The 23,177-nt window shown below is 38.9% G+C and overlaps 2 protein-coding genes across 6 annotated transcripts; one reads left to right on the top strand and one right to left on the bottom strand.

Moving 5' to 3' along the window:
* The first annotated feature begins 47 nt into the window (after positions 1-47).
* ccnt2a (cyclin T2a) lies at positions 48-9,092 on the top strand. 3 transcript variants are annotated; one of them, XM_051905284.1, is made up of 10 exons: positions 132-411; positions 1,023-1,104; positions 1,902-2,030; positions 3,033-3,093; positions 3,456-3,518; positions 3,743-3,788; positions 6,105-6,268; positions 6,359-6,429; positions 6,518-7,598; positions 7,694-9,092. In XM_051905284.1, exons 1-10 carry the CDS (start codon positions 254-256, stop codon positions 7,759-7,761), a joined length of 1,923 nt encoding a protein of 640 aa, XP_051761244.1. In that variant the 5' UTR covers positions 132-253; the 3' UTR covers positions 7,762-9,092. The 3 variants fall into 3 exon arrangements, 2 of the variants coding, with proteins under 2 accessions (XP_051761243.1, XP_051761244.1); XM_051905283.1 differs by having other exon boundaries at positions 116-411; positions 6,518-9,092; XR_007931583.1 differs by lacking the exons at positions 6,359-6,429; positions 6,518-7,598; positions 7,694-9,092 and having other exon boundaries at positions 48-411; positions 3,743-4,158.
* map3k19 (mitogen-activated protein kinase kinase kinase 19) lies at positions 8,787-23,102 on the bottom strand. 3 transcript variants are annotated; one of them, XM_051905281.1, is made up of 14 exons: positions 21,925-23,102; positions 21,306-21,487; positions 19,240-19,431; positions 18,869-19,023; positions 17,607-17,719; positions 17,175-17,281; positions 16,044-16,098; positions 15,179-15,260; positions 14,522-14,730; positions 12,707-12,750; positions 10,738-12,615; positions 10,355-10,456; positions 9,518-10,218; positions 8,787-9,373 (listed from the first exon to the last, which is right to left on the bottom strand). In XM_051905281.1, the coding sequence occupies exons 2-14, from the start codon at positions 21,474-21,476 to the stop codon at positions 9,283-9,285; spliced, it is 3,900 nt and encodes a 1,299-aa protein (XP_051761241.1). In that variant the 5' UTR covers positions 21,477-21,487; positions 21,925-23,102; the 3' UTR covers positions 8,787-9,282. The 3 variants fall into 3 exon arrangements, with proteins under 3 accessions (XP_051761241.1, XP_051761239.1, XP_051761240.1); XM_051905279.1 differs by lacking the exon at positions 21,925-23,102 and having other exon boundaries at positions 21,306-21,614; XM_051905280.1 differs by lacking the exon at positions 21,925-23,102 and having other exon boundaries at positions 17,175-17,275; positions 21,306-21,614.
* Positions 23,103-23,177: the final 75 nt, after the last annotated feature.

The following is a 23,177-nucleotide window of genomic DNA, read 5'->3' as shown; positions in this document are numbered from 1 at the left end:
TGTTTGCTTTAAATAATTCACTAAAAAAGCTTTCGATAATACATCTTTGTCTTTCAAAGTATTTCTCAAACCACCCAGTTGGTGTCTACCTATGACATCCTCACTCATACTATAAATGCCGTTGCAATGCCTAATAAACTACAGTTCCCAGAAGTAATGCATTGTGAGACGTACGTGAAGGACGTGACGCCGCGTGTGCGTGACGTATGTGAAAATACGTGACGCTCGCTCTCTGTTCGTTTGCTGGACGGTAATGGCGGCGTGCCGGGGATCATCGTCTAAATGGTTTTTCACCCGGGAACAGCTCGAAACCACCCCGTCCCGTCGCTGCGGAATGGAGCCAGACAGAGAGCTGTCCTATCGACAGCAAGCCGCGAATCTTATTCAGGACATGGGCCAGAGACTAAATGTGTATCCTTCAGACGTGCTGATCAACAGCAGGCCCATTTCGGTTTCTCGCTGTGTCTGTTTGTTTTACCTTCACACTTGTAATATCTGTCATTTCTGTTTATCCTGAATATCTGTAATAGCTGTGAACTCGGTTGAAATTACTCGAGATTGTCAGTTTAACCCTTATGCTAGCAGTTTGCGTTTGTCTTGCGCAGACGCTTGCTGATTAATGTTAATGTTCTACAAATGACTGACGTACAATTTGTATATATAACGTTACATGTTAGCTATCTTGCTATAACTTCGTATGTCCGGTAACATTATAATGAGCTAGTTGTTGTAACTCGATTTATGTTTATGTTTATGTTCATGTTCAAGTTGGTCATGCGCGTGACAGCACGCGGCTCACGCACATGTAATGTCAGCGGCACGCGGGCAGGCCGGTTACCGTAAATATTAATTCCGCTCTGCACTACTAAACCTGTCAAAATATGAATTATATGATTGTTTTGATGTTTGTTAAATATGAATATTGGATTTGCGACCAAGTATCGCTACGAAACATGAATACGTAATTGTAAGTAAATGGCTGGAGTTACGTAACCATACGTTTTCCTTAACTCACAATTCAGTTCTCAACTCACAATAAATACTGCCATTGTTTACATGCACAGATTTTATATGTACCACTCTTTCACCAAATTCCACAGAAATGTAAGTGTTTTTCCCTCCACACTGCCTGCATCAATTACATATACCCTTTTCAACCATATAAATATTCATGAGCTTCTGTGTTTCATCAGTGCTATCAGTGCAACTGTTAATGCAGTTTTCAAAATTAAACTGTAATGGTTACATTATAGAATGCCGTGTAAACTGCAATGAACATGTGAGAGACACTAGTAAGATCTGGTCTACACAGCTGTGATTACATTTTTCACTGTTTTTGAAATCACACTGGTGGTGCTGATGTCTTAAAGGATTAGTGCACCCTAAAATGAAAATTCTCATGTCGATCCAAATCTGTAAGACTTTCATTCATCTTCAAAACATAAATAAAGATCATTTTAATGAAACCTGTTGAGGTTTCTTTCCCTCCATTGAAAGTCCATTCATCTAAAACATGAAGAACAAACCTCATTGGTTCTCGCAAGTCAAGCAAGCATCTTTGAGCTTCCGTTTACCATATTTGATGTGCTTTATGAATGTGCGTTGATCAGTGTTTATATGACTAATAGCCAAATTAAATCCATTCACATAAATCAAACTACATAAATAAAACTTTTTAAAGCATCAAAGTTTTGGGTGAATGGACTTTTAATGGAAGGACAGCAATCTCTCAGGTTTCATTAAAAATGTCTTCATTTGGGTTTTGAAATTAAAAGTTTTATAGGCTTGTAATAAAATGAAGCGTGAGTAATTGATATCATTTTCAATTTAGGGTGAAAAAACCCTTTAAAGTAGGCTTGCATCTTTCAACATGACCATGTATTCTTTTCTTCCCTCCTCAGACCATCTCCCCAACAACATTATTTCTGGCTGCAAAAGTTGAAGAGCAACCACGAAAACTCGAACATGTCATTAAAGTAGCGCATGCGTGTTTAAACCCACTGGAGCCTCCACTGGATACAAAGAGTAATGTAAGTCCTGTTATTATTATTGTTTTTTTGTTTTTTTTTCACCAACATTTCATCACACTGAATTCTGCTACACTTGCCTCCATAAGAGTATTTAGATTCTGTTGCTACAGAATCAGGCGTCTCACTAGTCAACTCTAAACAACTCGACTTTGATCAGAAGTTTCTCACTTGCCAGATGTTTTTTTTTTTTTTTTTTTAAATCTTGTCCTGTTTATCAGATGTCTGTCACATCCACTAATTAACATTTAGGGTTAGTTCACCCAAAAATAAAAAGTCTGCCATCATTTACCTCATGTTGTTCTAAACCCATAAGACTTTTGTTCATCTTCGAAACATGATTGATTTCATGTTTTATAAAATCAATATTTTTAAAATGTCATTTGCAATGATATTTTTAATAAAGCCTTTTTCTCCCTCCATTTAAAGTATTCACCCAAAATGTTGATATATAAATAGAGTACATCAGATATGGTCGAAGCGCAAACGCGCTTGCTTGACGCATGAGAGCCAATGAGGTTTGATCTTGCATGTCATGCAAGCACTTTTGAGCTTCCTTTGACCATATTTGTTAGTTTGAAGTGAAATAGGGTAAATGATGACAGAATTTTCATTTTTGGGTGAACTATCCCTTTAACTACTATAACTAGCCATTTAAGAAGGGCAGATTAAACAAATGCCTCTGTTATTTCTCTGCATTCTCATTCATTTGAAACTCGCAGACTACCTTTGATTCTCAAGCAATGATGTAAATGAGGCTTTCAACTGAAAATGGACTAGTGAGACACTGACATTAAACATCCAGTGTGTCAGTGCTGGGACATAAATCTCCCTTGAATGAGGAAAATATTGTGTTGAGCACCTCAATTTATAAAAAGTGTTAATTGTATGGCAAACAATTAGTGTTGCCTGTTAATGGAAGTGTGCAGAGAATTCTGTTTATTGGTTGAAGATACAGAGAGACACATTACAAGCCTCATGTAATGATTGTCTATTGAACTTCAGGCATACCTCCAGCAAGCTCAAGAGCTGGTGATACTTGAAACCATAGTGCTGCAGACTTTAGGTAAGTCTATGGAAGGAGGTTCCTTTGAACTGAATATTAGAGTGAACATAGAGGCTTGCTGACAGTGGTTCAACTTTGAAAAAAAAAAAATTGAATTCTTACCGCTCAGAGTTTTGATGGAAAAGTTGTATCATCATGACTAAATTTGCCAGAATTGTGATCTTAAGCTTTTTTACAAAGAAGACAAATTGATTTTCAGTTATTCTTGGATGTTGTTTTGCAACAGGACACATGGATATCAGTGATTCTGCATTGTTTTAAAGGTTTTGTTCTAACTAATGCATGATTGTCTTTCATGATCCACAGGTGTTGAAAGTGGTGTGCTTCAGTTAGAAATAAAATTTATGTGCTTTATATTGCAGGCTTTGAAATAACAATTGAACATCCACACACTGATGTGGTGAAATGTTCCCAGCTAGTGCGAGGTATAGACTTTCCTTCATATGCTCTCTGCAATCACCATTAGAAATAAAAACAGTGCTGACTTAATCTTTGAACTATTGGCTTTTGAACTATGGCTAAGCATGCAGTTCATGGAGAGGTAAACCTCACTGTGTCGAGTATAATTAGGTCTCATTCTTACTCGCATGTAGAGTTTGATTCACTCTCAATCTTTTGCTTTTCTCTTTCTCTCTGTTTATTTTCACAGCAAGCAAGGATCTGGCACAGACTTCCTATTTCATGGCTACCAACAGGTTGTTATCCAGAACCTCATTTGTTGCACTGTGACTGCACACTATAGCTTCCTTTACTGCAGGTTACCCTACCAGTGTCCAACACCCTCCTTGCACTGGTGGCTACTGGGACGCCCCCCCTCTCAAACATGCCCTCAGATCGGGGTGGGGAGGGGGTTCGGCGGCACCGGCCCCGGTTGCAGTGCGGTGTATTGTACGGGGGATCATTGTTGGCACAGAGGGGTTGAATGCACAATGTGAAGTGTAGTGGTGCTCTTGAACCTCACGTTTGCTCGGTTACAGAAGTGCATTTGTCTAAAAAAGACACTTTGGTAGCCTGAATAGCAGCTAAAGATTACACAGATGTAAACATTACATAGAAGTTCTCACGGTAAGTACCCAGACCCCTTTGTTTTTTCCTATGATTTTGTTATTCTCAAAGTGATAATTAAACTTTTGTTTTGGTCTTTCGTATTCAAACTCAAAAGTACTTTTTTTTTTTTTTTTTTTTTTTTTCTCATTTGTTTTTGTCATTCAGTGCCTGACTTGATTTTTGAGATAGACATCTGTTGTGCTTCCATTGTGATATACCTATGTTTTAATGCAAACAAACCCATTAAGGACCTGTTTGAATTTGTAAATTGAAATGGTTGTTTCATTGGCTGTGTATTTTTATACTCTTTATAATCTGTAAAAATTGTTTATATCAGGTGTGTAATACAAGGTCCTTAAAGGGTGTAGTCTTCATTGTAATTTAATCAAATAGAGTAATTTGTTTGTGTGTGTGTTCCCCTCATTGTTTATTTATTGTCTTCATTAAATTAGGTTAGCTGTCATTAGTATTTGCCCCCTTTTTTTGCATAGGGATACTGCAGCACTGTGTGCGATGTCTGAACATGGGACTAGAGTAGCATATGCTTAACACATGGTCTGCATATAATATGGACGCTGAGGTTTTTTTTTTTTTTTTTTTTGCCTTTTGTTATTCTCTCAAACAAGAGCATGTTACCCATAGGACGAGGACTTTGAAACTGAACTAACTGAATTGAACTGAATTGAGTCAACCCCAGTTTCATATGGTCAATGACAGTTGATGGATGATCTGATCATTTTTATTCCCTTGTGTGTTTTTCCTTGCAAATATTTTATTCTTTTGAATAAAAGTATAGGCTGCATTTTTTTTTATCACCTATAGCTAATGCATTTTATGAGTGTTGCAGTCATAATTTGTTTGTCTTTGTTGCATTAGGATTTAAAAGCTCCTCTTACCCCATGTCCAAACATTGATTCTGTTCTGTAGCAAAGGGTTACCATCCAACTTTGGCTGAGGCTTCAGTTTATTATTTATTTTCAAAAGTCAGTAAAATACAATTTTGTTCACTGTATACCCCTAAAACATTGTTAGCATTTTGGTTGAGAAATCTTTGATTCCTCGTGAATCTTCAGGGCCTATTGATGCAGTTCTGGCATCAGTATAGAAGAGCAAGTAGTGACTGTAGGCAAATTCACAGAGATTAAAGAATAAGCACTTAATGAGGCCAAACAGCTTTATGCCTTTCATTACATGGGTTTGCAATTCTTATGTAGAAAATATGGATGGTAACCATATGCTTGTTTGCTTCACTGTTCCCTGTGATTCTGTTGACTGCAGGCCTTTACGCCTGTTATTGAATGTACAGTTTTATGTCAGCAGTATCAAGTTTACCCTTGATTATGAGTAACAAACCTGTTATTTTTTTGCTAGCACAGTTTTAATTCCAAATAGTAGAATTTCATTTAATAAAATCTTTAGACTTTCTACTGCTATTCTAAACTTCAAATGTAGGTATGCTACAATCGATCAGCTGCTGATCAGAATTGGCTGACTGCACTCTGACAGTAGACCATTTCCTCATAAGCCTATCTGTGTATCCTTATATGGATATGTTGAGTAAGCCTTCTTGTTTTTATTATTATTTTTAATTTATCAGTATTGGATGGAAAGCAAATCTTGATCGGAGCATCCCTACTCTTGTCTTTTGCCATTCAGATTGTACCCTTTGTAAACTACTGTCTACCTTTTTGTAGAACACAAAATATGATTTTAAAATAGCTTTTTAAATTGTACAATATGACTAAATTGCATGCCACTATATCAAGTAGATTCCGAACTGTGCGAGCAAATTTTGGAAGTATGTTGCTCAGAATTGGGGAGCATCTTAGTGGCTGTAATGCTTTCTTAACCTTAATAATACTTTCTAGATGTTCAACATTGCATTTCATCTTTTCTGCAATTGATCGTTTTGTGCTCTTTCTTTGTTGTCTTTTTTCTTCCTCCATGGCATGCCGCTCTTGCAGTCTGCACCTCACCACCTTCTGCTTGCAGTACAAGCCCACGGTCATCGCCTGTGTCTGCATTCACCTGGCTTGCAAGTGGTCCAACTGGGAGATCCCCGTTTCCACTGATGGAAAGCACTGGTGGGAGTATGTGGACAGCTCAGTTACACTTGAACTTCTTGATGGTAAATGGACATTCCCCTAAATTAGCACGTGAGGCTCATTTTGTCCTATTTATATTCATTTGATTTATATTCATTTGAATTTTGTTGTAGAACTTACCCACGAGTTTCTGCAGATACTGGAGAAGACACCTAGCAGGTTAAAAAGGATTCGTAACTGGAGGGTGAGCAGTTATAATAAACCATGCATTTGGTGTCTTTACATTTGTCAAATTTAGTTAAATTACACAGAGTTGCTATATTTATTTCTAGGCTACACAAGCTGCTAAGAAGCCCAAATCAGATGGTCAGGCCTCAGATAGCAGCTCTTTAGCGGGACCCTCGTTAACCCAGGACCTGTCCTTAATGGATGCCCTTCCTGGGGTTTCTACAAATACAGCATTCTCCAAAGCCTCCACGTCTTTCCCAGTGACCCTGCCAGGCAACTCAAGCAGTAGTCTTTCTCTTGATTCTATTGCCAGCATGCAGGGAACCTCTTACACTTACACCGCCCCCAGTGACTGGCCTCAGGACCAAGTACGCTCAGAACCGTATTCTGTCAAACAACTTCCCCCACACACGTCTATGCATCCACATCGGCCTGACAAAAGTACAGAGATCACCCCTGCCAAACATGAACACAAGGCCAGTGGTGGGGCCAAGCACCAGGCAACGACTTATCCTCCACCTGCAGCACCCACACAGAAAATGTCTCTGGACAAGTACAGGGAGAAACACGCTGCTGAACTGGCGGTGCAGAAACGCAGGCAAGATCAGCAGAATGTGGAGACTGAGGTCTATGGTGCTCCAACACAGACAGATCACCGCAAACACCTACCCCAACTGTCTCACGGGCAGCAGGGAGCAGGAGCCACCACTGCCTCGCCCCTGAAGATGAAACTGACAGTCCCTGGGCAGGACAAGCTCCAGGACAAACGTGAGAAAGGCAGCTCTTTAAAACTGCGTCTTCCAGTCCCCTCCCAGAGCGAGAAAGGGGGATCAAGTAAGGAGGAGCTAAAAATGAAAATAAAGGTGTCCTCTGAGCGGCACAGCTCCTCAGACGAGGGTGCTGCAAAGAGCAAACATTCCAGCCCGCTTGTGAGCAAAGAGAAACACAGAGACCACTCAGGCCATCGTCACCATCACAAACACGGCCACTCGCACACACACACGCATAGCGGCAACGGCAGGAGCGGCCTCGAGGCACCCACAGCTAGTTCAGCCCTTAGGAGCCCGGTAGGTTCCGTTGGCGATGGTGCAAGCTCAGCATCCAGTTCCTCACGCAAGAGGGTGAACCCCGACGCCAGCCACAATCATCACTCCAAAAAGAACAAAAGCTCCAAAGGCGGCGCAGGTAGTTCCTCTCATTGTTCATCTGTTCAGCAGTGTGTGTCATCTCACAACTCTGTTCTTAACCTTCCCTTCCCCCCTCCCCCTGTCACATACCAGGTGGGCTACGGACATCTCAGCACCCTAGTGAAACTGGACAGGAAACCAGCGGAGAGCCATGGCCCTGAGGGCGCCGGCCTAGATAATGGCCAACACACAGACTACAAAGATACTTTTGACATGCTTGATTCGCTGTTAAGTGCCCAAGGAATGGACTCTTGAACTGATAGGAAAAGAGGATAAAATATAAAAGAAAAATCAAGCATAGATTTCATTATTAAGAAGAGAAAAAACAGGAATGTGAAGAGTAAGAGAAAGAAAATAAAAATGCTTCCTGATCTTCTGGCAGTTCAGTTCTCGCCATCTCTGTATAACTGCTGCTTTTTTCCTCAGTATTCCCTCATGAACAGTCAGTATGAGTGCGTGAGCCAGTATGTGAATTTCAGGGCCATTATAGTAAAAAAAAAAAAAAAAAAATCTTTACATGATAAAAATGAGTGATGAAAGTTTAAGACTGAAAGCACCCTCTAAAACAACTGACGCTCCTCTCATTTGTTAGTTAGAAGGAATGCAGAATCAAGATTTAAGTTCCATAGTTCCTTGAATGTTTTTTTGTTTTCTATCCCCTCAGCTGATACCCTCTATATGAGCTGCATGTTTATAATGAAAGGGACGAGTTGTTTACAGAGTGTGGAGAAAAATTTGCATACATTCTTGTATGTTAAAAGCTGTACCATAACTTCTCAGGTTTGGAGCTGCTTGTAAAATATATATATAAATATATATATAAATATATGGGGGTGGGGGGGATTTTGTGACTCAGTGTTAGAATCTATCATTGGCATTTCTAGCGCAGCCTTCCAGTGATGTGCTCTAGAACTGGTATTCCATGTTCCAGAAGAAGGTGAAATAGCAGGCAATCCAAACCCTGCCAATTACCTGGCATGTTGTCAGAGGCCATGCAATTTGTACCTTTTTTTTTGATCTTCAAGATGACCTTAAGCTGGATGCCAAAGGTTGTGCCTCAAAACGTATAGTTCTATGAAGTTTACATAACCTTCGCTGTGAAGTGCATTTTATATATTTCTTGGCTTGAAGCAGTAGCCTAATTGTGCAACTCTGTAAGTCAATAACAAATGACCAGAAACATAGGTGGGTAAAAGGAGATTGATTTCATTATCACAGTGCTGACCCAAAGAGATCTGGGCTTTCACACGCCCTCAACATTTATTTCTGAATACAGGATGAATGGTTTTGATCTTTTGATTTTGATTCTTTTAGTGAGAGGCTATTGGTAAATGAGGCCAGCATTGTACAAACCGTCATTTTACTTTTGATCACTGAATTGCAGTTGGATAAGGCAAGTGCAAACCCTGGCACTTTTTTTTTTGTTGTTTTTGTTTTGTCTTTTCCCAGTTTTATTTAGATTTAATAAATTACATGGTTTCCACTACCTTAACCTCAGTCTTTGTGTATTTGATCTTTTGTGTTAAAAACATATTGGCACATTTGTCAAATGACTATTTACAGGTCTTCAATGTGTTTTTATAAATTATATTTTCTCCATGTCAAATTATGTTGAGTCACAATGTCAATTTTTTTTGTATCATTGTTTTAAAAAGTCACTTTTTGATTTGGTGAATAAGTTTTCAGTTCACTGGTCCATTGCAGGCTTGGCTGTCATGAGAGATGAATGGATGTCTTAACAGTTCCTCTGCTGACGGTCGTTGCCTTGGATCTCTGCAAACAAAAAAATTGTCCCACTGTTACAAAACACACAAGAAATGTGTGGAAAACAGATTACATATACAGTGGATTAAAAAAAAACTTCACAAAAGAAATAGAGCAAATATTTCTTTATTTTTAAGTAAAAGAGCAATGTACCTGGTTAGGCAAGCCTGGACAAAGTGCTTTGCGTGTGTAGAGAAGTCATCAGACAGAGAAGGCATTAAGCCCTTTCGAGCTCCAATGTAAAAAAGGGCTGCCATCTTGTTCATGTGTGCAAGGGGTGGTTTCCCTGTGGCCATTTCAAATACAGTGCAGCCAATGCTCCAAATGTCTGATTTTCGTCCATGACCTGTCTCACTTATCACCTCTGGTGCCATCCAGTATGGGGTACCATGCACAGACTTCAAAAGGTCACTCTTACTTCCATTTGAAGTCTGAAGACAGCTAAGTCGACGAGCACAACCAAAGTCGATTAGCTTGATCACTCCGGTGGGCATAAGCATGATGTTGTTCCCCTTCAGATCTCTATGGATGACCCTGTTGCCGTGAAGATAGGCAACACCTTCCAGAATCTGTTGAGTGTATAGAACAAAGACCTTCTCTGGCAAGGGTCCAAACCGGCTCAGGATATTTGAGATGGAGCCACCTGGAACATACTCCATGAATATGCTTACAGTATTCTCAGAGAGAGCTGTTCCCAAGAAACCAACAATGTTAGTGTGATGAAGGTTCTTAAGAAGATCCACCTCTCTCTCCAAGCGATCATACTCTTTTTCTGCCATCTCTGAAGTTGAAGCGTCCAGTGCCACCTGTTTTACTGCAATCAGCTGACCTTGACTGGTTAGCCCACAATACACCTATAAATGAAGATGTAGAACAAAATAAGAAACATAAAACCTTTGTATTTGATTGTGCTTGGAGAACATTTTGAAAATCATTTTCATTTTAAAGCTAAAAAGGGTGCTTTGAAATGTTTATTATTAAAACACTTACTGTCCCATAAGCTCCTTTACCTAGAACCTCTCCTTTTGTCCATGTGATAGCATCATGTGAGCAAGATCTGATAGTGTTAGGCAGTTCACCTGAGGAAACACCCTGATGGATGAAAGAAACTCAATGTGATGAGCCACAGAATATCAGCTTAAGGAATGGAGTAGTCATCCCTGCTTTTGGAGGGCTACTGTCCTGCAAAGTTCAGCTCGAACCCCAATAAAACGTACCCAAACCAGCTAATCAATGTGTTTGGGGTTACTCGAAAATTGCAGGCAGGTGTATTGAAGCGGGGGCTGGAGCTGATGTTAGCAAGAAAGTAGCTCTCCAGGAGAAGGGCTGGCTACCCTGACACTATGTACAAGTGAAATATGTTAGAATGTTACCTCATTTAAAAATGTCTTAAATTTTGAAGGCAAGTTATGTTTAAACTCTATGCCAACTTCCTTTTCAGTCTTGAGTGTTTCAACGTCTCTTCTCTCGAGTGAGATCAACTCCTCTGCCAAAGACCGCAGCAGGTCATCTGTGAGAGGTCCATCACTGGCCTCATCTAAAAACCTCTGGTACACGGGTGATACCTTTCCGTCACTTGTCCAGGTATTGATCAGGGGCTGCTGTGTTGGCAATCTGCTCACACATGATATTTCAGGTTCACTTTTCACACCTGCATCCACTGGAGTCTGTTCTAGATGTATTATGTCCTTAATGAGATTTGTTTTGGGCACAGTGCTGGAAAGTACTTCTTCAATCACTGATAGTATGGAGGTACATTGTCTTTCTATGCTAGAAATTTCCCTCCCATCACCCTTAATGATGGGCATTTCAGATTTCTTCTGCTGGACAGTTCCACAAGCAGAAGTTACAATGACATGGCATTTATTCTCTGAAGAAGGTGGGTGTTTCTTCATCCCTTTGGTAACATTATCCTTCCGCTTGAGATGCCTGCACTTAGCTCGACTGGATCTCTCAGACTGAGCTTGCTTCCTTCGGTTAACCTCCACTGTTTTTTGGCCCCTCAGTTTTCCATTTATCTGTCTTTTAACTTGAAGCGCTGTATGAACCTGTCTGGATCTCTCTGCAGAACTGTCTACTCTAAGATTTTCATAAATTGGAGTTGCAAACATTTCATAGATTGCTGGACCTTCATCTCCCTGACTGATCTTCAGAAACATGTCATTGTAAGTGACATAATCGACAGCAGACCTTGCTCGCTGTGCTGCTCCTGATGCAGGCTTTTTAGATGCTCTTGCACTTCTCGGATCTCTGTGAATTTGCTTTTGACTGTAATTGCTTACTTTCTTGTCGTCACTTGACCTCATGTGCTGAAAAGGTTCAGAGACTCTTCTTGTTGTTGAGGCTTCATCTGCAGTTTTTTTGCAAGCCATTGTAGGTGCTCTTGGCAGATATTTGTTAGTAGTCTCTCCTCCAATTGCTAGGCTTGTGGGTTTACTTTCTCTAAGCTGCAGCTTTGATTGAATTGGTGAATTTATCCTGTTCCTTGTAGTTTTAACAGTACTTTGATTTCTGTGTGCCAGAACATTGAATGACTGATTTGTCTGAATAGATGTTTTACCTTTCCTGTCATTTCCTTTGGTTATCTTAACTGGTTTGTTCTTTTCATGTGTAGTTGGTTCTACTACACTAATATCCACAGTGGTGAGGTGCTTCTCACCTGCGATAAAACACGATTCTCTGACAATAGGTTGTATTTCTCTGACTATGCTGTTGTGTCCTTCAGCAACAGAGCAGCAGTCCATAGTTGGACACTTTTCTTGAAGATCCTTTGTTGTTTTGAAAGACTTGCATCTCGTTTTAGCCTCAACCTCCCTAACAGTCAATGATTCGATAGCTGCACAGCCTTTACTGTTGTATGAAATTACATTGTTTTTATCTTTTGTGGTATTGTTAATTACAGAACTGACTAAATCCTGAAAATCCAAATAGGTCCCTAATTCCAAATTCAGTGACTTCTCTAATCCCACATGTATCTTGTGTGCATCTTGAGGCACAGTCTCGTCCTCTTCTTGGCTACTACTGCTGCAGGAGTTGCTTTCTTCACTGCCTGCTCTGGTGCCTCTGGATCTTCTGAAAGACTGGCTGGAGATCCTTTCCAATCTTCGTCTGGATTGTGATGAGATGGGCAAAATGCTGCTTTGTTTTAAGAGCAGTGGGTGCTCAAGACTTGAACGTGCAGAACCATCCGTGTATTTATTGTCTAACGGAGCAAGATGCTTGGGTGTCCTTGAACAGAGAGTAGGTGGTGTCTGGTAATCACAGCACAATAATCAAAAAGGTGTTAAAGGTTATATTTTTTGCATTTATTATTTGTATTTATTTTTATAAGATTTTCCTCACCTTTTGCCTGTCATTGTCGTCCCCTGTGCCAACACCTCTAAGCCCTGTAGTTAATTGAGAAGTTTTATTATATGCTTTCCCTTCATGTGACAACCTTCTCAACAATATTTTTTCATTCATGGTAATCAAATTTTCCCACAGAAACAACTTAAAAGTAGAGTTACCCTTAGCCCCATTAACTAAGCAAGGGTGTGTCCTTGTTATTGGTCACACGCCAACCACAAGGTAGGCAACATACTTTTTGTTTAAAAACTACCACTTGAACATCCTGTAAGCCTTCTAGATGGTACAAAGTATTAGTGCAGATAAGTAGTATTAGAGCAGGCCAGTAGTAATGTCCATAACATTACCCCACCACTGGCATGCTATAATACTACTACTCATCTGCACTAATCCTGTCGCCTGATGACAAATAGTTCCCACATTCATTCCTCTCAGGCTATCTTTGTATCTGATTAGGTAAGGAGACATCAAGATTCTGGGGTCTGCTGAAATCAGGCATTGAGTGTTGAAGATGCACAGCAGCTGGATCAACCTGTCACAAAATCTAAAGGATGTTTTGCAAAAGATTGGCTGCCCCAGAACCACAAATGACTACAGACCAGTTGCTCTCACTTATGGCGGAAATTTTGGAGAAGCTGTTCTTCATGTTTTACCTACTCCTATCTAAAGGTACTTCTGTCAGGATTATGTTCTCTGAGATTGTGACTTCTCCAGTTTCTTTTAATCCATTCTGTAGGACAACCTCCTGGCAATATGAGTAAATGTCTCCTGGATCACAAACAACACAGACTAACACTGGTACTACTTCCCTTCTTGCTCATCATATATGCAGTGCATTTCTAGTTTGTGCTACCTGCAGATGTTCTTTGGAAACTCCTCCAGTCTTATCAGAAATATAGAATTTCTTGAGCACTAGGAAACCAGTGAAACTAGGTAACATTTGAGGTAATCTGGTCAGTTTGGGGAGCAACACCTCTAGTGATTCTGGCTATGAACACATCCTTTCCATAGTGCTCCATGATCTGTAGCTACATTCTGGATTGAAAGCAGTTTTTACTGTGCTTGTTTTTCTCAATGTCAGATTTTTTCAATCTGACAAAATGTACATACAGTATGTGTCTTTCTGTATGTATCTTATCAGGGGCATTTCCTCCGAAGAGGCAAGGGAGGCAGTGCCTCCTCAAAAAAACTGGATAAGAAAATCGATATTACAAAATAAAACAACGCAAATGTTACCAAATTTGATGATGCCGTTAATGGGAAGACTAATTAAAAAGTAAGTAAACAACTGTAACTTAGATATTACCACTTTATTTCATGTCAAAATCAAACTTGAAATGGCCTGAAAACATGATGACTGCGGGGGGTTTTAGTGAGCAATCTTACTAAAATTAAAGGTACATCTTTGTGTCTGTGACCAGTGAGTGACCAGTGTGTACAAACTTGATGACTGCTGAAAATAAATTGACTATTAAAAAGAAAAGCTGAATATTAGTTTATAAATAATATATACTGTTTAAATTGTTACTGCCTTTAGTTATCATTTTGGAATAAATGTAAAAATGCGTAAAAACACTAACTTGATGAAATTTATACTTGGTTTTAATAAACAGAACATTACATAGTGTAAAAATACAAAATAGAATTGTATTTGGTCTCTCTTTTTATGTAATGTTAACCAGGAAAATTGTGTAACAGGGACATAAATGAGGACTTTGCCTCCTCATTTTGAAACACCACCACACACCACTGGTATCTATTAATCAGCTTCTGTAATTTTTTTCCCCACAATTAACAACTATCTATACTTACTGTTATGAATGTTAGCCCGTGCTTGCAGCAGCACACTAGCATCAAGAAGAGGGTCCATCAGCATTGGTGCAGACTTGCTGAGCTGAGTGACATGGGCAGCAGGAAGAACAGGTATTGAGGAGGAAGTCAAACTGAGTGATGGATGCAAAGGCCTTATTTTGCCCCAGTCTTTTCTGCTGTTCCATAGGCTGGGTAGGGATGAAGTCCGACTGAGTGAAAAATAATTTACATTAGCATGTTCATATTTTTCAAACCATTAAAAAAATGACCTATATTTCTTCTTCTTTTGAAATGTGCTGAATAATTCTGAATAGTAAGGACAGATCTAAATCTCCTCTCTGTGTGTGTGTGTGTGTGTGTGTGGACAATGGCACACCCTGAAACCATAGTTTTATGTTGACGACGGCTTGATTCTGTAACCGTACTCCTCTGTACGGTCTTTGTGTAGAAATGAGAGCGAGCCACTGAACAGACATGGGGTTTCATGCAGGCAGATTGTTTGTGAGGGCAGTTTGTTTGTGCAGTTTATGTTTACACAGCTGCTGCTGTTTTTGGTGTTTAAGTGTGATTTGTTGACTTGTGATTGGCTCTCTTGTTAATCTGAAAGCTAATTTAGTTTGAGGAAGTGATGAATGGGTGTGTATGCAGTTGGCTAACCTGCTTTGTTTCCTCTCATCTCTGCCATCTTGTCTGATGTCTATCTTTGGCTCCATACAGCCCTCAAAGCAAATCCTGTTATCTGCAGACACATCCATAAACTATGGGTGAAAAGGGTCATGTGAAACGTTTCCCATGGTTATACTGTGGAGATATTATAAAAACTCACAAAAATGCAATATTACTCAGGGATCCACTATCCACAGGTGGCACTAAAACCAATACACATTTTTTTCAAATTATCAAATTAAATACACCAACATATTAAGATCTATGTATCATTGTATATGAATATTATTAAATGAAATAAATTTGTCATAATGTCCCTAGTAGCATTGATCTTTTTATCATATACAAGTAAACATCACTTTTCATGTAGTTAAGAGAAAACAATTGTATAAACACTAAGAAATGTTTGGAATAATGGCTACAGAAAATTCAGCTTTGACAATCTACAAAAATTACCTTTTACAAAGTCAGTTCTCTCTGAATTAGCCCAAGCCTCACAGAAACCAAACGTTTTAAAGTTCCTTTAAGTCTTATATAATCCTTATCTGCGAGTGTCAGAGGTTCTCTGCTGAGGACTCTGTGTAGTCTGAGTCATTTGAAACAGAGGAGCCCAAAAAGCAGAGTCAGACACACCCCTCCCATTGTCATGGGTCCTCTAAGGGATGGGCTGAGACTCTGAGGCTGCAGTGTGAGTGTGTGTTTCAGGCTGGTGGTTGCTGCCAAAGGGGGTGTTTGAAAGCCCGGTGGACACAGAGATTCACTGTCCTTCTGGAATGGTTCTGCAGGTGTACCTCAGACATTCTGTCTTCTACGATGAGCATAATTAACGTTTTTTTAAGTCTAGTTGTTGACTCACCTTGGTGGATGTCTGCATGGTTCTTCTGTGCAATGATAATCTCAGCTGATTCTTTCTGCAAAAAAATTAAAGTCGGCATGAAACAGAAGTTGCGATAGTATTTTCTTCCCTATTCTGACGTATATCCGAGTAAAATGGCTTCTCGAACAAGAAAAAATATAGGGTGGGACTTGACTTCCCCGCCTTTTTTTCACTGTTATATGGTCTTCTGAAAGACTATAGAATCTCTGGATCAAAACACAGGCAAAAAGAAAGAAAAAAAAGAGACAAGTGATTAAAGCATTGCTTATGCATGTTAGTCTTTGACAAAAATGTGATTTTCTCAGCTTTTTGTTCAAAATGTTGCTTTTTTTATGAAACAACCACATTCAAGTGCTGATAAAAAAAGAATGCATGAAGCATTAATGCATTTTTTTTTTTTTTTTTTTTTTAAAGCAGAAGCTCTTTTGATATACTGCATGTTTAGATATTCATACAAGAAAATATTCTGGGGCCGTGAAAGTTTTGTCAAAATGATCAAAAAATGCTGGCAAAAAAAAAAACGCTGGTGGGGAAAGAGTTCAAGATTATGAGGGCACATGAATTTTTTTTTTTTTTTTTAAATATGATGTGCATGGATATATCACTTATAATAAATAGGCAATATTCTATAAAAAATGAAAATTGTCATTTTTGATTTCATGGTGACTTTAAAGTTCAGTAAGGGAAAGGTTTTCAATGACACAGCTGGTATGCAGCAAGAAACAAAACTGCATAAAAGCTGTGAGGTTGACTGTCCCATACAATAACCTCTAACAGAATCACACATGACTAATACACCTGTTGACTACTGACCATCTGGAGGTGGTCCATTCAATCAACTAACACCATCATTAGCCAGCTGTGATGCCTGTGACCAAGGCTCAGCCAAATGGAACACCATGAAGGGCTTAATTAAAACATTTCAGAGCAAATAAACTACATTAAATTGGTTTTGCCTTTACAGTCCCACTGAGACTTACTTATTATTTTATACCGTTTATGCTGTCATTATATGTGTCTGCTTTTGTTCACACAGTTCAAATGGATTTTTGTGGGAGACACTGCCAAGATTCAATGCATTAATGAGTAAGTCGTGTTAAAGCACCTGACCTTCATCCCATCTGAAACTGGTGTGCAACAGCCACATGTAGGAGAGCAGCTGGAGGGTACAGCAGGACTCGCTGGCCAAGTGCTGTCCAGACAAGTGATTACTGTTTCTCCAAAATATAATACAAACACTAAAATGAATCAGCACATTGAGAACATGAACAGGTTTCTAATTAATTGCACTACAAATAAATAAAAATAACACTGTATAAGCAAAATTCTCATGAATAAAACAGTGATTTGAGAACTGAATTAACATTAGAGCATGTTTTGCATTAGTTATAGGTGGTATTGGACTTATATTCACATGTTTGATAAAGAACTTCAGTAAAACATTGATTGGACTGAATATAGAAAATATTAAACGATAATTGACCATGTAAATCTCTTCCACACTTAAAGAAAAGAAAAGTGTTAAAGTATGCAGTGTTTTACCGGTTTGCATTGAAGACTCCATTATTCTAAAGAGATCTTCCTTCTTGGTGCTCTTGATCTGAGAGACGTACCACAGAGCAGTGTAACCTCTCCGATCAAGGATCTTCGTGTCACTGAAAATCAGAAGATGTGGATCAGTGATGATTTCCCTGTTGAAAAAAACAGCATATGCTGGTTAGGTATGTTTTGAAGCATGGCAGCTGGTTTAAGTTGGTCCTTAGCTGGTCCTAAGCAACTAGCTCCAGCTCAGGACCAGCTTAAACCAGCTGCCATGCCTCAAAACACACCTAATCAGCATATCCTGTTTTTTTCAACAGGGTTTTCATGAGAGAGGCCTACGAAATCACATGCACTGCCATTTTACAATTTTTCATTTTTCAAATACCTTAAAGGGTTAGTTCACCCAATGAAAATGTCATTTATTACTCACCCTCATGGCATTCCACACCCGTAAGACCTTCATTAATCTTCGGAACACAAATTAAGATATTTTTGTTGAAATCCGATGGCTTAGTGAGGCCTGCATAGCTAGCAATGACATTTCCTCACTCAAGATCCATTAATGTACTAAAAACATATTTAAATCAGTTCATGTGAGTACAGTGGTTCAATATTAATATTATAAAGCAACGAGAATATTTTTGGTGCGCCAAAAAAAAAAAAAAAAAAACGACTTATATAGTGATGACCGATTTCAAAACACTGCTTCAGGAAGCTTCGGAGCATCTTGAATCAACGTGTCGAATCAGCGGTTCAGAGCACCAAAGTCACGTAATTTCAGCAATTTGGCGGTCTGACACGCGTTCCGAATCATGATTCGATACGCTGATTCATAACGCTCCGAAGCTTCATGAAGCAGTGTTTTGAAATCGGCCATCACTATATAAGTTGTTATTTTGTTTTTTTGACGCACCAAAAATATTCTCATCGCTTTAAAATATTAATACTGAACCACTGTACTCACATGAACTGATTTAAATATGGTTTTAGTACCTTTATGGATCTTGAGAGAGGAAATGTCATTGCTGGCTATGGAGGCCTCACTGAGCCATCGGATTTCAACAAAAATATCTTAATTTGTGTTCTGAAGATGAACAAAGGTCTTACGGGTGTGGAACGGCATGAGGGTGAGTAATAAATGACATTATTTTCATTTTTGGGTGAAAAACTAACCCTTTACATTTGTATTTAGTGTTTATATTTTACATTTCTATTACAGATCCAAGAAGTAAAATTCACCAAACTGAAATTGGATTCCTTACACCGGAACTGACATAAGTTCCTTCACCACTTCCACAGGTTGATAGTCCCATGGCATCTCCAGCCCTTCAAACAGATCCACATCCCTTACAGCCAGCATCAGTGGGGTCAGTCCATCTCTGTTCTGTTTATTTAAGTCCATCAAGTCTGTCCGGGCCTGCAACACACACACAATATAAGACTCGTTTGTTGTAATTCATTCCAACCATTGCTTGAGGTGAGTGCAAAAATATCTTGCTCTCATGACAGATGGCCAATACTGATCCATCAGAGAACTCCCTGTGGAGTCTGGCCTGCTTTGTCTGAACCTTGGGTTGATATCACATTTCAAACAGTCAAATGGCAAGTGTAAGTTGAAGTCTGAGCTGCTCACCATCAGGTCCTGTAGACAGCAGAGATCTCCCCACCAGGCTGCTAGTGAGAGCTGCCTCTGATGCGGTACGTCTCTGATCATAGCCATCAACAGCTCCCCCTGGAGTGCTGGTTGACTAACATGAAGAGCTGTCTGGTTGCTATGGTTACACAGTGTAGCATCGGCTCCTCTTTCCAGAAGGAAATGCATCACCTGTGTTCAAAATGTATGTATGTAGTTTGAGCAATGCACAAACAAGTTACATGGTGATATTATGACCAACATTACAATCGTAATGTTGGTCATAATATCACCATGTAACTTGTAGTTAAGTGTGACATTAAAACAGTTCAATAAACAATAAGTTAATATTGAGTAACCTACATTTTAGACACAACATTAACAGTTCTGTCATGACAACTCTCAGGAAATTGGTCTGGTAATAGAGACTGCTGCACATGTAACATACATGAATTAACCCCGTAGCAGATCTATACAGGTGGAGCTAGGGAAGGTGGAGGGTTTCTGAAAGCGTGCTGCAGACTGCTAACAGCAAACACGACCGGTATTTGTTTGAATGTTGAGCCGACAACAACCAACGATCGCTACCAAATGAGTTAGACCTATCAGGCTGTGCCATCTAGAGTTTCATGCCAGAACTATGTAATTATTTTGTATATTTTTGCTCCACCAGTAAAAATCGTTCCAAACAAGGAAACATCAAAATTATATGTCGCCGTTGCACTGTGAATGAGTCAGGGATTTTGAACTAATTGGTGGAGTAAATGATTCAGTGACACACTCATAAACATTTGGGTTTCCAAAATTGCCCCCATTTCACTATTCCCTACATTACTTCAAATATAGTCCACTAAATGAGTGAATGAAAATGAGTGAGCGAATTTGGACATTGAGGGGCTGTTTACACAACACCATTTTCAACTAAAAACGGAAAACTTTTTATGCGTTTTGGCCGTTCATTCACACAACAACAGCGTTTTGGGGGCCAAATTTTTAAAAAGGGTTTCAAAGTGCAAGTTTTTGAAAACGATACCATTATCGTCTCTGTGTAAACTACAAAAATATGAGTTTGTGAAAATAGTGACGTCATACACATGCGAATTACATGTTCAGTCTATAAGTAAGTAGTGTTTCTTTACAAAGTGACATTGCCAGCTTCTGGCCTGGCATGCATAATACAGCATTTTTAGTCATTTTCACAGATCCACATAAACGGGATCATTTTGAAAACATTGTCATCTGTACGCGAAAAACGCAAAGGAGAAACTTCCATTTTTCCACTAGCACAGGTTAAAATCTCACACTTTAATAGTATTATAGCACCTAACTTAATAAAACAGGCTGTGTGACAACGAGGAATCAATACCTCAAAATGTACATCCGTATGCAAGTTCAAAGGGGCTTTATTTAAATGAAATACTACTGTCACGTGCCAGTGATTATCCCTCCGCGTGCCAATGTTGGCACACTTGTCATAGGTTGGTGACCCTCTGGTTGTACACTCGTTATTGAGGTACATTACGAGAGTGCACTCGATAACGTCCAGCATTGTTTGGGACGCCGCTACATAAATGACTGTCCCCTCAAATAGTGCACTATATAAATGTAAAAAGGGTGATTTCAGACACCGTCTTTTTCATTCCTGGATGAATCAATGTTTAGAATGAATCAATGTTCAGAATGAATCGGACGAGTGAATGACTCACTCACTCATGTCACCTATCACCACTTAGTGGTGTAACGATGTAACCTGCAGAAAGAGTTACTGCAAAATCCTCATAACCAATGCACAGAGTGACACAAAAAAAAGGAACGATACAAACAATTCAATGCCCCAATGATGTTGGACTGTATATTAGTATCCTTAAAACTAACTGTTGTGAAATCTATAATACAGCTATTAAATAAAGAAAACAGGAAGTAGTAGAAAGGCTACTAAGTGAAATATAATGCCCATTATATTACAATCAATACATTACACCCCATTACACTACAGTAGATTTACTGCACAGAAGTCAGCTATAGTTTCTGCCTTGTTTTGATCATATCACCCTAATGTCTCATACCCTAGTAAGACCCCTCCTGCAGGCACTGATAAGGGGTGTGCAGCCTTGTGAATCATGAGGCAGGTCAATTTCTTCCCAGGAGTAGATTCCCTGCTCCAGCCCCAGAGTCACAGCCTCAAGCTCTTCCTTCAACAGCTGCTCCACAAATCTGCTTCTTTCATGTTTACTCATGCTCCAGTGTTCTGGCAGATGCACAAACATAGAAATCAGCTGCATTTCTGGTGAACTAACTGTAATGAATACCTTCCTCAGTATTCACAACATGTACACTAAAAGAACGGTTCTGCTCTGTTGCCCCCATGTTTATGATGACAGTCGTGCAGTACTGTACAATTTTAAGTATTTTTTTGAACCTATGATAAATTCCAAATAGGTTTTTTTCTTGTTTACGTATTGATTAACAAAATTTCCCCCTAAATCAACTCATAATTGACTAATAAACAAAAATGAATAAATGGCCATTCACTTATGCATAAGAGAAGCTCTTATGAGCCAAACATAACAATTCATAATGCAAAAAGAAAAAAAATGCATTTGATGTTAAAGTAATAGTTACTAAATAAGAAACCATAAAAAGTTTCTATTGTTGCTTACATACATTAAAAGCAGCAAGACTCACCTGTCTCAGTACTTCTCTGGATTGAAATGTTTGAGTTAAATGAAGTTAAATTAGTTCCTGTGTTTACGTCCTTGTCTTTTAAGGGTCAACCCTTTGTCTTCATTGCGTCTTTGCCTGAAGCAGATTTGAGTTTACAGCCTGTTGCCAGGGAGACTCTGCCAAGGAGAGCTTTGGCATGAAAACAATGAACTCACCCTGAGACCTTTGTTTTGGTTTCAAAGGGGAATTTGTATTTCATAATTCGTAAAGTCGATAAATTAATAAATGGAATTTTAGAACTATCCTACAAATACATTTTGTATTATTCCAATATTTTACACCTACCACAAACCTCATATCCCAGTCAGCATGTAAACTGTCTCTTGTAGCCTCTTTGCATTTGTGTTGAGCAGATCCTGTCCTGGGAGTCATTCTGTGGAGATACAGTTGCATCGATTGACCTTCACTAGGACCAACGGCCTTTATAGGCAGAATTACGCAGTTGAATTCTACTGCATTAAAGGATCATATACAACGATCCACTTCACCGATCATGATCTGACTGAATCTTTGCTATAACTTTTACAGTAGCTAGTTACTAGAACACCATAACATTTTAGATTTATTGGGAACATCTTTAGGTTTAACGTTTTATAACTATCATACATCACATAATACACAAGTCTTGAACAGCCACACAGAACACTACGACCTCTAGTGGTCACTGCGGAAATTCCCTATGCAGTTACCGCGAGATATATGCTACTGAGGGGTTACCGCTGCTGTTGTAGTGAACATGAAAGTAAGCTTGCTTTACAGCTTTGATTAAAAAAAAAAAAAAAAAAAAAAAAAAAAAAATCTTTGGCAAAATTGAAGCTTTTATTAAAAAAAATAATAATAAAAAAAAAATCAATAAACCAAAAACTAAGTCAATGTTTAATTACTAAACTGGTGGTGTTTTTATTATCTATTCATACACGTTTCGACATGATGATTTCTTAATTTCGAGTTGATTTCTCAGTATACTATTACTGAATGTTTGTTTTATCACTACAGCAGGAAATACTTAATTTATTTGTCAAGTCATAGCATTATTTGATTTTGGTCGATAGGCCTATTGTTTTTTTTTTTTTACTGTTTCATTGTTTGGCTTGTTTTGTTTACATGTAAACTTTTGTTTACATGTAAACCCCCCTTTTTCTTCTTCTTCTTCTTCTTCCATTTTTGGTACTTTTTAAGTAGCAAAAAAGTACTGGGGCACCTTTAATGAATTC

This window comes from Ctenopharyngodon idella, chromosome 9 (genome assembly GCF_019924925.1).
Source record: "Ctenopharyngodon idella isolate HZGC_01 chromosome 9, HZGC01, whole genome shotgun sequence".
In the NCBI taxonomy this organism is placed as follows: Eukaryota; Metazoa; Chordata; class Actinopteri; order Cypriniformes; family Xenocyprididae; genus Ctenopharyngodon; species Ctenopharyngodon idella.
This window is presented reverse-complemented; position numbering and strand designations above follow the sequence as displayed.